Genomic DNA, 18,639 nt, shown 5'->3' with positions numbered 1-18,639 from the left:
CAATTCAAGCCCCACACTTTGATGCGCTCCCCAGTCCTAGACTCCAGTGTACTTCTGGTCTTATAATAATGTTGTCCGGCTGCACAGTGGAGGAAACCTCTTCCTCTATCAGAGCTTCTGTAAAGGTCACATCCAACATCTTTCTTCTCTTGCCTCTTTAGACACTCTACTGCTAAGGGGTGGGGCTTAGGGAATAGCTTTGATTCAAGGAGGAAATTAATATATAAACACACACAGGAATGCACTTAGGCAGCACACATAATTTTTGAGAGAAGGACATACTCTGAGGAGAGACAGTGCCCACACAAATGAGACAAACAATGGAGAAAGATAAGAGAGACCAGCCAGCTGCGGTCCTCTCCTGGCTTCCGGGAGACCCAGTAACCGAGCCAGGGGTGCCAAAGATTCAGGGACTTTGTATCTCAGCTTTCTTTTGGGCCTTGTTCCAATGATCTGATGTTTAGCTCTCACTATGGAACATCCACATCAAACTACTGCATCAAGAACCAAAACAAACCAACAAACAGCAACAAAACTTTTGGGAAAATTCAGAAGAAAATTGTAATCAATACAAAATCAAACCAACCAATCAAGTGGTCACCTCAAAACTGAACAACAGTTTTAAGGGCTTTAAATTTACAATATTTTCTTTAGATTTATGAGAGGAATACACACTTATAAGAGCAGAACAAGACAAAGATATAAACTCTGTCTAGGTGCCACAAGCCAGGAACTGCTGAAGGGAGCATGGCAGATACCCACGTCGTGTAACTCATTCAGTTACAACAAGCACAGTCTTGTCAGGTGCAGCAAGACGGATGTGACTGGGAACAGACTGAGAACAGTGCATTAGGAAACAGGAAATTACCAGCTACAGAAAAGCAGACAGTACTGCATGTTCTCTTTCATGTGCTGAAAGAAAAAAAGAAAGATAAATAATCCATACCCACCCCTCACATACAAACCAAAGAGGACAGTGATTATAAGGCACTGTGAAGAGGAGGTGTTGAGAACGAAGGAACAATGGCCAGCTATGATCAGTATGCACCGCACGCATGTGTAGAAATAGCATAGGGAAATACATTAGTACATTACTACGTACAATTAATTGTGCTAACAGAAACAAAAACAAGAATTAAAAAAAAAAAGTCCTGTCTAACCCAAGTCTATCCAGACAGAATGAACTAAAAACAAAACTGTAGTAACATCTCATTGGGTTATTTAAGGAAGGAACACGGTGGAGCACATCATGACCTATTTAAGATGAATCACAAAGCACTGCACACCAAAAATCTAACAGTTAAATGATAAAAGGAGAGTTTTTTAGATTTACAAAGATGAAATGGGTAAAGCAACAGAGTTAACTATAAGATATAAGGAAGAAAAGAAAGGGCAGAATAAAGAACAAAAATTTATTAATAGTCTGCAGGTCACATAATTATCTCAGACTCAGTGAAAACATTCTATAAGGGCCCATGTCTTTAAAAAAAATCAAAACTGAAGAATAGAGGAGAAAGTTCTTGGTAAATAGGCATAAATCATGATGCACTGCATCCAAGGGACTGCAAAAGCACCATCCAAGGAACTGCAAAAGCATCACTTAAGAAACTGCAAAAGCACCATATAACGGACTGCAAAAGTATCATCTAAAAAATTGCAAAAGCATCATCCAAGGGACTGCAGAAGCACTCCCTTTAAAATCTGGCACACAACAAGGACAGCAGCAAGCATCACTTGTTAACATCTCGCCATGGTAGGTACACTGCAGTTGGAGGGCTGGGCATGGTGCCCTAGTGGCGTGCCAGCAGAGCAGGCACTGAGAACATGTACCCTTCCTTCTTGTTCAGGACACTCTCTGCTATGGTCCCAATTTTCTTCTCTCTTTCCAGCCATACTTACACAAGATTGTTTTTCTTCCTTTCACAGTCTACTGGTAAATATTTTCCTGAAGATCGATCTCTAGCCTCTGGCCTTTTATTTATATAAAGTATGATGATTCTCCAGTTTGTTTCTAGACTTGCCATCAACCCAAGTTCCAGCTGTATTTCTAGCTAATATTCTCTGTCTGTTGATGATAACCCATGAAAACCCAACAACCTACTTTCTTTCACCTTGCCAACTCTTTGTCAGATGCATTATCCTATTATCCCTATCCTCAATGCTATCCACACACAGCATCTTTGACTTTATTTTTCCTTCTCTGAAGATAGTGGCCATCAATAAATGCTCTACATTTTTAAAAACCATATTGAAGTCTGTATTTATTCTGTGAGCACATGTGTGCACTTGTGGCCTGCTAAGAGGACAACCTGTGGGTCCCAGGGACTGACCTCAGGTCATCAGGGTTGGCAAACAGGCACCATTACCTGCTGAGCCATCTTGCTGGCCCAGCATAAAGGCTTCTTGAACTAAAGCCTTGCCTATGTTCTCTTAAAGCCGCCTCTCCTCTCCTGCTGCCTCTGGCTTAGGGAGAAGGCTCTTTCCCCTGTGTTGACAAATCACTGCACCAGCTTGTATGGTGTTCCTCTGCTCACAGGGGCTCCAACCGAGCAGACTAGAGGACAGCAAAATTTCTGTGAAGTTTACCTTTAAATCTGTCGTTATAGCATATACTGAGCTATAAGCGATTCACAAACAGGTGTGTCTGTAACCCAGTAAAACCTTTTCAGACTAAGTACTGGGCCAGATACAGCCCCAGAGCCAGAGTTTCTTGGCTTCTACTGTAGAACATCATGTTTTGTTCAAAATAAAACTTCTTTATTCCCACTTATTCAATATAAACACACCAATGTGGGTAAAGGGAAAAACTGTATTTTCTCCCTTTGTTACATATAGCAGAGGTTACCAACTAGAGATTAAAGCCAATTATTTAGGTATGTTGCTCATTATTCTTGAGACTTTATTTTCCCTTTAAATTTATGGCCCTTGGAAGGACAATTTACTGGAAATTACGTCAACAGTACTGTAAAGGTTTTGATCTAAGCAGGACAAATCAGAGCGGCTGGCAGCCAAGTTACCCTTCTGTCTTTTAGGGCAGAATACATCAAGAATGAAAGCAGCTGCCAATAAAAAATTTTGATTCAATGCGGCAGACTGTGATGACACTGATGGGATTGTGATCTCAGTAAGCGGGAAGGGCCCAGAGTTCTGCTGGCTACAGGAAAACACAGAGACTTGTCTCCTCCAGACCCCGAGATAAAATTTGGTTGTAAAAGAATGTATGAGGCAGGGTGGTGGCACATTTGTAATGACAGCATTACAGTGTTCAAGGCCATCCATAGCTATATATCAAGCTTAAAGTCAATCTGGGTTACTTGAGAACCTGCCCATGCCCCCACAGAAAACATGAATAAACTTGGCAGACTGGCAGTAGCACCTGGCATTTCAAACAGAACAGAGTCCTTTTTCCTATTTGAAAATAGAGTATGCTAGCCAGCTTGAGTTAGCCATTATGTAAGATATGTATATGTAAGTGTACACATACAAACAAATATGTTTAAATCATACATTTATCTGTCACAGATACAGCAAATACTTCTACAACATGGGAAGTTTCTGTATGAAGTATGGCAAGCCCTAATCCCACAAAGGGACAGAGCACAGGGACAAGGATTCCTATGTACCCAAGGAAAGCAATTTTGTGGCAGAATGAGGAGGCTCCGGTATGGATGAAAGCAACCAGCAGGGAAGGGGCAGAACTCTGAAGGAAGCAGAGGGTCCAGGCTCCAGGTCTAAGGCAGAAGGGCCACGATCCATTTCTAAGTTTCACCTTCTGTTTTATTACGAAGACAGCAACATCTTAAGGTTATGTTCATAAAGTAACAAATTTCAAAGATAAAATGTGACAGGGACTCTCACAAGTTATCTATATATTCAGCAACTTGACCACTCTCCCTTTACAAATTCAAAAGAACTAGAGTGTATAAAATAAACAATAAGTTCTCTACAAATACCCAAGGATTAAATATTATATCCCTAACAATATTTATGTATATTTTATTGTCAAATGCAACTGTAATGCATAACTAACTTAAATCTCCTAATAACAACATTAAAATACCACAGGAAGTAGCTGTGGGTTGGTGTATGTCTTTAAGCCTAGCACTTGGGAGGCAGAGGTGGGTCAATCTCTCAGTTGGAAGCCAGCCTGGTCTAGACAGTGAGTTCCAGGCTAGTCAGCCAGAGCTACAAGGTAAGACCCTGTTTGAATAAAAGAAAACAAAACATACAATCTGCAGGGGCTTGGGAAGTAGCTCCTACAGTATAAGCATGAAGACCTGAGTTTGGATCCCAGTACCCACTTAAAAAGCTGAGTCTGATGGTACATGCCTGTAACCTAGCTGAGCTGGGATGGAGACAGATGGCTCCTTGAAGGTCACTGGCTGGTCAGTCAAGCAAAATTGGTATCCTTCAAGTTCATGAAAAACCGTATCTCAAGGAATCAGGGTAGAGATGGATCAAACAAAGACCTTGACCCTTTTCTTTATACACATGCACACATATGCCAATGCTAACAAGTACACACACATACACACAAATAAAAAGATCCAATCAGAACTCATTTCAGTCTACTAAGGCATGTGAGTGACTTGCCTGTCCCTTCCCTGGCTGTGTAGTACACTGCAGCCACAAGGGCTTTCTCTGCTCATTCAACGATGTCCTGCCTGTTCCACTCTAGGGACTCCATGAGCCACCTCGCTAGGCTTTACCTCACAGCTTTTCTTGGCTCTTTAATCTGAGTTTCAAATGAACGGTACAATCTAAACTATCCTCCTCTAGAACTAAAGCCACTGTGCTGTCTGCGAGACTACTACCCTTGTCTAAGTCACACAGCTCAGTTAGCTACTCATTTCTGTCCTGGTCACTCTCAACTGAAGACAAGATTTACCAGCAGAGACTTTGCCTAGTGCTCACTCAGTCCTGATACTGAGATCAGGGCCTGATGCCTGCCCTCACTCAGGACATATTCATCGTGCTGAGAGAATCAACAATTGTTCTCCATCAGGCCAGGGGCTTGGAGGGACTGGGAATCGTCATCCTAGATGTGACCCTGGGCACAACACAATTCCTTCTGAAGAAAGCAGATCCTGAACCTGGGGACCTAAACAGTCTCACTGACTCTCCTAGAGTATCTAAGATCCAGAGCATCGTAAGAGATTGGGAAGGTTTGAAAACTGTTCATAGTACACTAGAGACATTCTGAATTTGAATTAAATATATATAGGTTGGTGGTGATTAAAAGACAACTTACCTGAGGGTGTGTGGTAAGCAAGGAGGATCCAGAGACATAAGATACTTTCTCATAATGGGACTGAATAATCCAGTTGGAGCTTCCAAGGGCATAGCCAGAGCTCAGAGGGGTCACCTGGACGGCACCAAATAGCTCCTAAAAGAACCACACAGAGAACACGCCAGCTGTCAGCAAGCCAAATCAGTTTAAAGGGGAGAGCAATAGAAATGTCCTTATTTAAAGCAAAAGGGAAACAGACAGAGATGACGGAGGCTGTGCAGTGACGGAAGCAGCCCTGCAGTCTGCCACCTCAGCTCCTTCTCATGCTCTGTCACCAGGCATTAAAAGGCAAGTTAGGAAACAGAGCCAAGAGTCAAAGACCAGTTTTCCCTTTCCACCTTAGGTTAGGTTCCGTTCTGAGTGGCAGGCTCAGCTGCAGGTCAACAACAGCAGGGATCCTTATCATTAGATCAGCTGCAAGTCCCCCAGGAAACCACTTCTGTTTCCGATTGCCATTGTCTCAGAAGGGTAAACTTGTGTCTGATTCTCAGGTGACAGGGTGGAACAGATGCCTTTCTCCAGACTCCTCACCAGCTGACCAACCCAGCTCTAAGGATGCCAGGGAATGGGGTGATGAATGAGCACCACTGAAAAGAATGGAAGGTAGAAAATCGGCCTGCACTCTCTTTCCCTGGAGCTTGCACGAGGGTGACAGGGCAGCATGGAAAGAGAGTTACGGGAACCCCCCAGGGACTCGACACAAAATGACAGCACTCATGGACACTCACGATTTTCTGGGAGTATCCCACCAGCTGGATTTTACTGAGGGCTGAGTTCACCTCCTGCATTGTGTAGCATCTTCTCCAGGTTGACACTTCCACTGCATCCTTGAGAGGAGAAGGCAGCAGCCTGCAAACATCACAATGCCAATCACTAGGTGAGCATGCCATCAGTTAACAGAGATTTCTAGTAATATGACCATTTTACTCAAGTTGGGCAATTTATTGGCATAGGACTGTTCATGAATTGTTTAATAAGCATATTTATGTAAGGCCAGTATTGTTGTCTCTTTCTGATTCTAATAATTTGAGTTTTTGATTCTTTTTTTGTCAATCCAAGACAAGACTGTCAACTTTATTGATTAAAGAAAAAGTGTGTGTGCAGTGGCTCAGTGGGTAATAGTACTTGCTGAACAAGCTTGATAACCTGAGTTCAATCCCTGAAACCTATGCAAAAAAGCTGGATGGGGGGTAGGCATTCGTAATCTCAGGACTCTTACTGTGAGACCGGAAAGGAGACAGGAGAATGGGCAGCAAGCTTACAGGCCAGCTAGCCTGGAGTGTGAAGCATAGTAGTAGAAAAACGAGACCCCTGACTTCCAAAAGTTGCCCTCTGACCATTCAGGTACCGTACCACGCACACACTCACTTTAACACGTATGCATGAAAACACACAAACACACACACACCAATTTTGAACTTTTCGATTTTGTTGATTTTTTTCTATTGTTTCTATTTCCATTTTATTTATCCAGCATATAATTGTGATTTTTAAAATCTATACTGATAATACCTACAGTCCAACTGGACTGTTCAGTCATTCACCCTTCCTTCCTTCCTTCCTTCCTTCCTTCCTTCCTTCCTTCCTTCCTTCCTTCCTTCCTCCCTTCCTCCCTTCCTCCCTCCCTCCCTCCCTCCCTCCCTCCCTCCCTCCCTTCCTTCCTTCCTTCCTTCCTTCCTTCCTTCCTTCCTTCCTTCGTCCTGGCTGTCCTCGAACTCAGTTCGTCCTGGCTGTCCTCGAACTCAGAGATCCATCTGCCTCTGCCTCCCAAGTGTAGGACTAAAGGCGTGCACCACCACCGCCCTGCTTCACATTTATTTTTATTACTGATAAAGTTAAACTAATCTTCCAATTTAATTTTTACTGTTTGTCTTACCTCTTCCTCATTTCTGTCTTTCCATTACTTCTTTCTTCTGGGCTAATTTCTGATGTAGCTTTTAAATTTCTTTTCCATCATTTTTAAAGTTATTTTATTAACAGTGTTTGAAGGTTTATCATATTGTGAGAGCAAGACAGGAAAAATAGACCTTGCAGGTTAAGGTTTCTGTTTGCCGCTAAGACAGATACGAATAGGTTCCCTTTGTCCTGTGCAGGTTGAAATTTCTATTTGTACTTGAACAATAAGTTCCTGTGTTAAGTCCTTGCAAGTTAAGGTTTCTATCTGTAACTAAGAGTAAGTTCCTGTGTCTTAGATCTGAGGTAAACTACAAAACATGTTTTTCATCCCACACTAAGCTTGGAGCTCCATTCCCACGATTCCTTCCCTTCCATTGTACCTTTCTAACAATGTAAACAGTCAACCCTCTCTGTGAACACCTTATCTCTCTGATAAAAGGGAACTCAAGAGGAAGGCAGGGGCTGCTCTCTAAAATCCTGACTTAGGGAAAGGCTGGGCAGTCCCAAGTGTACCCCAAATAAATCTTGCCTCAATTGGATAATCATAAATTCAGTCTTTCTTTTCAAAAATTTCAAGTTCAATAAAATATACTTAAAAAACAATTTACTTCATTTCTATTTTTCATCTGTATGTGTGAATAACTGATTGTATGTGTATCATGTAAGTGGGTGATACCAAGAAGACCAGAAAGGGGAGCCAGTCCCTGAAAGTAGAGTTAAAGGCAGTTATGATCTGTAATGTGGAAGTTGGGAACCAAACCCAGGCCCTCTGCAAGAACAGCAGGTTCTTTTAATCACCTAGCTGTCTCTCTAGCCCCTTATCATATATGCACTTGAACGCAGAATATTTCTACTTGAACTACACACATCTGCTATTTTTTTCCACAGTGCTAGTGATTCCCAGGCCCTTGTGCATTGTGGATCACGCTCTGCCTCTCAGCTATACCCCAGACCAGGCATTTCTACCTAAGATCTCACATTCTCTTTCCTGTTAACAAAAGATAGATAAACTTCACCAGTGGGGCTGAGAAAGACTAAATTTAACACTGGTGAGGCTCAGCATAAAGGGGAATAAACTATGACCTGTGTGACCTTTAACACCAGCATCAAAAACATCCCTTGATGAAAAAATATTGTTTAAAAATATATATAAGGAATTATCTGGAAGACTAACCTGTGTGAGCCTGACTGTACTTCTAAGTTAATACACTCCTGGTGAATTGAATGTGTGCATTAGCCTCTATTTTCTCCCAAAACACACTAAGCAGCTGAGTTTCACGCTCTCACACATATACAAACACACATCGCAACACACGGACCCACCATCATCTGTACTTTAATGGTCCTCCCTATACTCAGGGTAAAACTCAAGGCTCTAAGCTGTATTCTACCTAGATTTCTATGAGAGGTACTACAAGACGATGGAAAGATGGGAGTGACATTTAGACATGCCTGGATTTCAACCCAAATGTGCCACACTGACAGTTACCATGGCCAGGTAGCACATGCACTGTCCCTCAACCCAGAGCGAGGCTCTGAGAGTGGCAGTGGCTCTGAACTCTCTCTCCAGGGTCTTGAGAAAGAAGCCAAGCTACTACCTATCCTTAGTTCCTCCGTGAAAATCCCACCACCAGGGTCTAGTGCTTGGGCCTCCCAGGGCCGACTTCCAGGAAAAATAAGGACTTCTTTCTCCCTTGGGCTGCATGGGAGCCAGACTCCTTGACTTCAGGCCAGAGCTGGAAGGCTATGGTGGGCGTGGCTAGAAGAGCAGAGTGCAGCCCAAAGTGCTTCTTTCAGGTGAGTGTGCTTTATGTGGGTCCTTTCTCTAGGAGACTAAGAAGTCACCCAAGACTCACAACTACTTTCCCTGTGTGGGTCTCCTTACCCACTTGATACCTGGCACTTCTCCCACCTTGAAGCAGCATGAACTTTCTTTCCTGCTAGGACTGAAGTCTGTAGCAGCTTTGTCAACACAGGGCACTCTGCTGGAGATTAAACAGTTTTATGTCAGCAGACAGCTGGAGGCAGGGTCTGAATCTTAAGGGAACACTACAAGCATAAGGATGAGAAGTATCTACTGTTTTTGTCTTTGGTAACTCAGGGCCTAATTTTAGAGAACATACTGGGGTATTTAGGTAGGAAAGCAAGCCATGAAAGCTGTGTAAAAGGCTTGTGAAAATCCAGACATATTTTTGGATAAACTTACAAACAGCATCTAGAGAAATGGCAGACAGCATTCTACATAGAAACTTCTTGTCTGTGTTTCTGACAACAGTCAGTAGAGCACACAGTGAGGGAAGCAGGCTTGTTTAGCATGCCCTTACTTTTAATTTCACTAATAGTTTGGCACCTTTTACCCAATTCTGTCACGTCACAAATGGAGTTAACTTCCTTCTTACTTTTGCATACGCTGCATCGAGTACTCAATACAAACAACACTGACACATGTACATACAAACACAGGCATATGCCATGGCTATCCCTGGAAAGGAAAGAACTGGCAATCCTAAATGCATCCTATCTGAATCTACCTGCACTGGCAGGTGATGTTAGAGGTCACTCTAACACAGAGTAAGGACCACAGCAAATACCAGACAAAAGCGCAAGTGAGCACAACCAGAAATTGAGCAGTCCAATGAACTCTGGCTTCAGGTCTGACTTCCTGGATTAGGGTTTTGTGGTAGGTCACTTGGGCTTCCCATAACACCACTATCCTGCATTTACCACATCGTATAGGCCCCTCCCTGAGCATGGACCACGTGCTTGCTGAATAGAAGATGAAAAAAATAATGTGACTCTAAGAGAGAGGCATTTCAGAATGCTTGCTTTCTCTTGTTCTGATTTTGCATACTCTGATGAAACCAGCTGCCATGTTATAAAAAGTTCACCTGAACTCACAGGGGAAGGACTTGAGGGAGGCCTTAGTTCAACATTAGGTGAGCCTGTGTGTGATCCTTTCCAGCTGGACCTGAGTTCATCTGAAGCCTGCAGAGATGCAGAAATGGAGAAGCTATACAGTTCTGGGACCATGATGGTGTCACACATCTGAAGTCCCAGCAATTCAGAAGACTAAGCCAGAACTACTTGAGCCCTTGAGTTTGAGACTGGCCTAAGGAATGTAGTGAGAGCCATTCCCTAACACACAAAGTGCTGCGTTTGTGTTCCACTATAGAGGCAGCATTACAATACTCAACTACATATGGTTCTCAGGCATCCTCAAGGTCATTTAATAAAGACCAATTGTACAGAACAATTAGGAACAGACTGTTTTTTATATATAAGATGGACTTTTACTTCCTTTAGTTGAAATATTAACCATTTACTTAACCACATTTTTCTCTTTATCTCTAAATTGAGGGAAAAATTTCTTCCTTACAAACAATAACAAGTAAATGACACATAGTGAATATATTCATTTCTTTTTCTTTTCTTTCTCCTTCCTCCCTCTGTCCCTCCCTCCCCTCCTTTTCAAGATAGGGTTTCACTGTGTAGGCCTGGCTGTCCTGGAACTAGATCTGTAGACCAGGCTGGCCTTGAACTCACAGAGATCCACCTGTCACTGCTTCCCAAGTGCTGGGATTAAAGATGTGTGCCACTACCACCCAGCCAAATTAATTTTCCTCAGGCTTAAGAAGGAACCCCTGGCACATACCAAAATCTGTGGATGCACTTCTATAAAACAGCACAGTGCTTATACAGTCATATGCAAATTCTCTAATATACTTTATTATTCTTAAAAAAAATTAGAGATAAGTCTTGTCATTTAACTGACAGTAGGCCTGAACTTCAGAACCCAAATTTCCTGTCTCAGCAGGGTACACTATTATGATGGAGAGGTCTACTACACTTCAAGTAACCTCTAGTTTACTGACCATATAATAGTGTAATGTATATACACTGTAGATGGCTTTCCTGTCAGGGAGTAATGTTCAGTACAGAAGTGATATTTTCCTAAATACTTTCGTTTAGCAGTTGAATTCATGAGTACAAACTCCCAGACACACAGGACCAACTGTATGAAATACACACCACACACACACACACACACACACACACACACACACACAGAGAGAGAGAGAGTGCTGGATAGAGTCAGAGAGAGAGAATATATATCATGCATGCATGTGTGCATGTATAACACAGAAACACACAACAGCTCCTAATTTCTTTTGGATAGCTTATTCTAGAACCTTATGTACTGTTTATGTTTTGTAGATCTCAAAGTACCTGTCATTTTTCTATTTAGAAATGTTTGGAAGTTCTTTTCATAAAAGTCTGACAACTACATTCTCAAAAATAATCTAGGAATTTTTTATTAGCTAGAAAGAAGTCTAAAATTCGGGGCCAGTCAAATGTACTGTTCTTTGGTCTCTTTCTTGTGTACAATGGCTGATTTTCACCAGGCTGGTAATTTTTGTTCACCCCATCACTTGCCCTAGAATGGTTTCTTGATACATTTGAACCAATATGGCCTACAGAGTCTTACCCCTAGGCTGTAAGCTCGAGCACAGGGGCTATATATCTTAAGCTTTGAGGGGAGCTTTTTCAGATGTATCCTAATGTTGAGTACCTGGTAGTTACTCGTCAAGTGTGATCCGCTATCAATACCCACTCTGGCTTGCACTCTCTTTACTGTCCCTTGACACTGGGTTACTCTGTCATATACCTATCTCCTAACATCTCCTCGGACTGAGCTTTCCCTAAACTCCTATGTGTATGTGAGGTCACACTTATAGCAGGGCACTTACAGACGCACTTAAGGCCATCAGGATTATTAGCTGATTTAGGATAAGTAGGATAAGGAAACCCAGAGGGAACTGGTTCTGTTTCTGGCTTTCTAATTTATCAAAGTCAAAATTTCATTGTTTAAATTTTTCATAAGTACTTCTAAAAGATTTCATCATTTCATTCTTTTCTTATCGCACTTGAGTGCCTAATAAACTTCTTTCCTGGGCCACTGCCATTGAGCCAAAGTTCTGCTGCCTCTTCCCGCATCTGAGAAGCACAAGCAGCAACCTAAGACCATGGGTTTTTGTTAAAGAGTTAAGACCTTTAGGTCTGTAGGGATCACTTAAAGGCAGACGATGAACACATTGATCGGGTTCTAAATGTTAGCTGAACAAATGGACAGAATATAAGAGTAGAATACAAAGAACAGAGGCAGAAACTGTGTCTATCCTCAATAAACAGCACTTGACATCAGTGCTGCAGGGATGGATTGCAGGTAGGCTTGATGCTGTGTACTCAGCTTATAAAAAACAAAGCCTCGAAACCACACATTTCTCAATATTAACTGGAAACACTATAATCCTGATTTTTGTTTTAGACCAAATTATTTCTAGAAAGAGCAAGGGCGATTACTATGGCAAAGCATAATGAGCAAGCACCATTCGAGAGGGTGTCCAGACGATCTCCACTTCAACCGGTCCCTGAGAACAAAACAACTCTTCTTCATAATTCGGATTTTTAAGTGAACTTGCTGACCAGGACAGACTCATAGACAGATGAACCAAACCAACTCTGAGTCTCAGTAGGAAGTAATAGAAACATATTTTTTTATCAATAACCTTGGAGTTTGAGTACCATGAGTTGGTCCCTCAAAAGCTAATTTACTGACTTAAAAGGAAACAATGGGTCTGGGATCACAAGGCTCAATGGCCTGTGACTATCAAAGTACAGCCATTCTGTGAGGATCTGCCTTAAAGAGCCCTTTCCATGGCTAATTTCTAAAACAGTAATGTATATGTACTTAGAGGTAATTTTTATGTATTTTACAGAAGAAATCATCACATCTCAAAAAGCATGGCTGACAAAGTTAAACAGAGGCAAGTGTGGGCTTAGAAACAGTTTCCTTTGTCCACTTGCTCTCAACAAAAAAGGTGGCATCTATGATGAGCTAGGGCTGGAAGGCAGGTGTGCTCTGGTTGCTAAAAGTGGATTAGTCACAATTTAGTTGCTGTGATGAAAACACCATGGTCAAAAGCTACTTAAGGAAGAACAAAGTTTCATTTGGCTTATGGTTGGTTCCAGAGGGTTGGAGGTCAGGGTTTGCAGAGGCATGGCAGCAGAAGCAGGAAGCTGAAACACTGGAAGCAGAGAGACTAGGCAGGAAGTAGGGAGAGGAAGCAGAGAGACTAGGCAGGAAGTAGGGACAGGCTATTAAACCTTCAAATTCAGATCTCAGAGGTGAGCAGCAAGATCACACTTGCTAAAGACTCTGCCCCTAACAGTGATGGACTTCCTCCAGGGAGGCTGCACCTCCTAAAGGTTCTACAACTCCCCAAACAACCAGGGACCAAATGTTCAAATACATGAGCCTGTGAGGGACATTTTTCATTCAAACTATAACACCAAATGTCTTGCTAAACAGGCAAAGACTATTTACAAACATCACCCAAAGTACCCATTTGGACCACTCAACACCTCACAATCTTCTCAATTTTACAAATGAGGAAACTGAGCCCGGAAGAGATGGATTGATTCAGCTACAGGAAACAGAACTGAAATTCAAACTCTAGTCTGTGTGACCTCTAAGCCCATATTTTCCAAATTCTTCCTATAATATAGTTAGATAAATTCCTCAGCAAATAGCCAAGGAATGTCAGAGCAAAAGAATAACTGCTTTAACATATATTTTAAAGTCTCCTGCAAAGTACCTTCTTCTTCTGTTCTTAGTTCCTTAATGTTTAAGAGATGATTATGTCAATATCTTATTATTTTTATCATTATTTTAAATGTAGAATCTTACTAGGAGCTCGGCTTGCCCTTGAACTTTTCTCCTGCCCCTGGTGCTTATCTCCCAGCTGTTAGAATTACAGGTGTGCACCATCATACCTCAAAATGCCTTATAATGACTTATTATTAATTATAACTAGAGATTCTAATCTTATAAAACATTTATATTAAAAACACCAGGCACCAGAGCAGTTTCTTTTGTGGAATATTTTGCTTTAAAATTTCTCATTAAAAGAAAAGTCTAAATTTTGAGGTGAATCTGAGAAAATTCTATTGCATGGGTTTTTCTTCTCTTCCAAATTGCATCTTCTTTCTGGAAGAGTAAACTATAGTGTCAAAATTAAGATGGATGGTTAATGTCTTCTACATAAATTTTAGGGACATGTCAACTAAGGCAAGAAGTTGCACAACTGTCAAAAGCAAGAGTAATAGGATTTTTGAATATATATTCTAATAATAAATCAAGTGCTAATTCAAACCAACTCCAAATGATTTAAGAGAATTTGTCAGATTTTTTTTGACCAATGAGCTTGAAAATGCTTAATTTATTGTTTTCTTTACTTGATGGCCTTATTACTAGCTAAAGCTACTTAGATGCATTAATTTCAGGCATTTGACCAAGATCTATTTTGAGAATCCCTATGTAGTTTGAAGTAAAATCTTCAAGTCCCAAATCCGACTCCCAGTGATTTGAATCACACAGGAGTTTATTTTAATGTGTAAGCCAGCACTTAAAAAAATATCATCCATAAAGAATCCAGATTTGAGCTTCTTACAAAAAAAAAAAAAAAAAAAAGCAAAACAAAACTGAAAGAAAAAAGGATAGATTTGGTAGTTCACACTCCAAAAAGCCAAGATACTCAGTGTATGCCAGCTGCTTAAATACAGGAGTGTGACAACCAGTCCAGGCCTCAGTTCATGCCTCTATCCTAGAAAAGCCGTGGATTGCATCACTAGGGGAAACGAGGTATATGAGAGGAACCTAAAGTAACAGGCATCCTTCAGAACCAACTCCTTCAGCTGACCAAATGAAGCACTCCTAGTACTTAGCCCGAGGTAAAACTCCAGAGCTCTGATGTCTGATGCCAATGAAACAAGGAACTTTGAAAAAAAATTTTTACTTCTTTTCTGTTTTTTTTTTTTTTTTTTTTTGGACAGGGTTTCTCTGTGTAACCCTGGCTGTCCTGGAACTCACTCTGTAGACCAGGCTAGCCTCGAACTCTCGAACTCAGAAATCCGCCTGCCTCAACTCCCAAGTGCTGGGATTAAAGGTGTGTGCCACCACCGCCCGGCTTTACTTCTTTTTCTAAAAAGTATTTTTCCCCTGAGGTATAACAGCATCCACACCCTCCTATGTGCACACACAGATGTGCTTACCATGTGTAGGAGGTAGAGCCACAGATTGATACCAGATGTCCTCTAATATTTTCTAGCTTATTTTAGGGACAAAATCTCACTGAACCTGGCTGAAGCTTGCTGTGTAGCTTGGACTTGCAGGCCCCAAACTCCTGGGATCTGTTTGTCTCTGCCTCCCTCTCCTGAAGCACCGGGTCACGGATAGACACCGAGTATCTGGCTTTATGGAAGGTGCTGAGGTGAGAAGCCATGCTTGAAGGGCAGGTACTTTCCTTAAGGAACCATCACCAGCTACAAAGTGTGTGTCCATCTTAATGCCAGTTCTAATATCTGTGCTGTTTATTCAGGTTAGGAAAAAAAACAAAAACAAAGCTGGGGCTTTTGCTTCACTTCTGCATGATTAGACTATCCCCTTTGCCATCAATAATTAAGGTCCATCATGTGTCTCAAAGCAAAACTGAAAGCAATGGCTGGCCAGGGCCAGAATACACACTGGTTGTCTCCAGCAAGGTACTGTATCTCTGCTCCTCTTCCAAGGTACCTTTTCCTTTCTACCCTTTACCCACCAGTGGTGAGATGAGACACTGGTGGCTCTGTTTTAACTCACACTTTCTTCTAAAAGAGATTCGATCATGAATAAAGCCCAGGCCCCTGACCTTATGCTCTCTTCTTTCAAGCTCCATTCACGGTCTTCCTAATACAAATTGACATTACTCAGGGAGCCAGTTATTTTGTTATGCTTAAAAAGAATGGGTAGCAAGGGGGAAAATGCCTCTTTTTGTGCTCAAGGTCACAGAAGAGTCAAATTAAGACTCAGAACTTCCTAAGACTTGGCCCAGGACTTGGGAAGTCAGGAACACTGACCTTTGAGTACTACTTCTGATGTGCCAAAACTATTTGCAGCTGAGTACATAAGAACATAAATAAACAAGAGGAAATCAGCAAGCAAGGCCAAGGCATACGTGGTCTACTACATGGACAGAAAATACAGCTCTAAGACTTCTTTAAGGAGGGAGGCTGTTAGGACCTGAGGTCCTATGTTGTCCAGTGTGCTCAAGGCAGAGAGTGGCACGGTAAGAGCTGAGAAAAAGGTAGCTGAGACTGTAAATGCCACATAGAGAGAGCAGGGGACCTTGCACCACTGTTTGGGAGTGGCTAGATCAAGGAAGCCATTCAGAGACAGGACAGCTTGGCTATGGCACACCCAGATGATTCGAGGACACCTGCACAGCACCCTACCAACCAACGAGACAGCCAGAAGATCCATGCACGACAGGAGAAGAGGGCACAGAACACCTACTTCCCTTCCCACCACATAAGGGGGATTGCAGGACACGCCCTCAAAGACTGACTGAGCAGAGGGCGGGAGTGTAGACTCTGTAGCCCAAGTCACATAAAAGTCAGACCGTGTCACTCACTAGCAGATGGCCCTGGGGGAGTTACCAACCCTCTCTATGGCACTTCTCTCCTGTGAGCTCAATAATGGCACTACTCATCTCATCAGTGCTACTTCCGTCTGTAGGACACATTTAGAACAATGTCTGGCAGAAAAAGCAATCCATAGGTTAAATAAGCAGTGTGTACAGAGACACATAGAGGAGACTCGTGCCTACACTCTGGAGCACACGGATGGGACAGGCCACGTACACATTTACAGAAAGACTGGCAAAACCTAAGATGCCGACATTCTGAAGCCCAGGTGACTGCTGCTATCACCATCATCATCACCATCATCACCTGGGGACAAGGGGGGGAGGGCAGGACACCTGGAGAAAGGGGGGGGATCAGGAATTCTCAGGAAGTCTGAAGCAGTTTGACCGCCAGGCCTCCATGCTAAGAGCAGATGGGGGCTGGGTTGAAGGCAGCTGTTGTTGGGGTTAGACACATGTCATCCTCCTTACAGGCCTCTATGAATGACCTCTAAACACTCAATGGTGCAAGCCTCAACCTCACATGTAGGAGACTGTATAGCCTCATTCCAGCCTACCTCTCTCTGCTTCACCTCCCTACCCACCCATCATCACTGAACTTCTTATCATCTTATGGCATGAAGCCAGATGTGCATGCAGGTGAGTGGGTGTGGTGTGTGTACATGCATGTGTTTACATGTGTGTAGACATACAATGTACACATGCCCGTGAGTGCTCATGTGCGTATGTGTGGAGACACAAATCTGATGCCAGGTTTCTCCCGGAGTTCACCAGCTCTACCCAGTCTAGCCAGCTAGCTCCAGGAATCCCCTGCGTCTGCCTTTTGAGTGCTGGGATTGCCTTCTCACTCTTATGTGGGTTCTGGGGATCGGAACTCTGACTCTCATGAATGTGGAGAAAATGCTTTATTCATCCAACTACCTCTCCAGCCCCCAGCCTTTATATAAGAAAATCTTTTCTTACAGTTGATTCACATCATCTAAGAAATGCCCTCCTCAGGTTCCTTAAGCAGCAAGCATTGTTTTCTTATTTAAAAAAGTTATTTATTTATTTATTTATTTATTTATTTATTTATTGTGCATATGTATGTGAATATGATGTATGTACTTGGGCAAGTATGTGATAAGGCACATGTCAGAGGCCAACTTGTGAGGTGTGGGACTTTCCTACAATGTGGGACTTGGGGATCAAATTCAGGTCTACAGGCTTGGTGGCAAGCCCCTTTACCCATAGAGCCCTCTTGCCATTCTTTCCTAGCTCTTTACTTGCTGAGTGCCAACAACACTGTGGTGAAGACAGACCTGGCAAGACCTGAATGATCTAGACCATTAGACCCAGAACCTCCATGGAACCACGTGCTCCTAAAGCTCCACCTTCCACTCTAACAAGGTCTGTGTTGGAGTACAAAGGAGACTTGGGAAGCCCTGTAGCCAACAAGCAGAGGGCTGTTCTCACCGCTGTATATCCTTATTCTTCCACAAGGAGGCAGACTGGGCCTTTGGCACTCTTTCGATGAAATTCACCAGCTCTTCCATGAGGAGCCTGAGTTTAAAACAAAGCATAAAGAATACTGAAGACAATTCGCTGCTAACACTAAGCCAGGAGAGGTGGATTTGCCCACTTTTCACAGCCTGTCTCATGAGACAGACATTTTAAACTGATGGAAGAAGCTGACACATGCTTTGGAAATCAAAAATGTTCCACTTGTAAGAACAGTGGTTCTCATTCTGTGGGTCCTGTCCCGTTGTGGGGGGATGAGAACGACCCTCTCACAGTGGTCATATATCAGATATCCTACATATCATATATTCATATTACAGTTCATAACAGTAGCAAAATTATAGTTATATTAAGTAGCAACAAAAATAATTTTAGGGTTGGGGTCACCACATGGGGAGCTATAGTAGGATTGCAGCATTAGGTAGCTTACAG

At 42.4% G+C, this 18,639-nt stretch overlaps 1 protein-coding gene across 1 annotated transcript in view; it reads right to left on the bottom strand.

The window, feature by feature from the left end:
• Ints9 (integrator complex subunit 9) overlaps nt 1-18,639 on the bottom strand; it is an 85,727-nt gene that overhangs the window by 23,461 nt on the left and 43,627 nt on the right. Inside the window, exons 6-8 of the mRNA XM_028758717.1 lie at nt 18,163-18,249; nt 6,019-6,139; nt 5,252-5,386 (exon numbers count right to left, since the gene is read on the bottom strand). Of these exons, the coding sequence (XP_028614550.1) occupies nt 5,252-5,386; nt 6,019-6,139; nt 18,163-18,249 (343 nt within the window). The remainder of the gene's footprint in view (nt 1-5,251; nt 5,387-6,018; nt 6,140-18,162; nt 18,250-18,639) is intronic.

Source organism: Grammomys surdaster, unplaced genomic scaffold, assembly GCF_004785775.1.
Source record: "Grammomys surdaster isolate TR1022 unplaced genomic scaffold, NIH_TR_1.0 126219, whole genome shotgun sequence".
Classification (NCBI taxonomy): Eukaryota; Metazoa; Chordata; class Mammalia; order Rodentia; family Muridae; genus Grammomys; species Grammomys surdaster.
The sequence above is the reverse complement of the archived record's forward strand: the minus strand, read 5'-3'. Positions and strand labels throughout refer to the sequence as shown.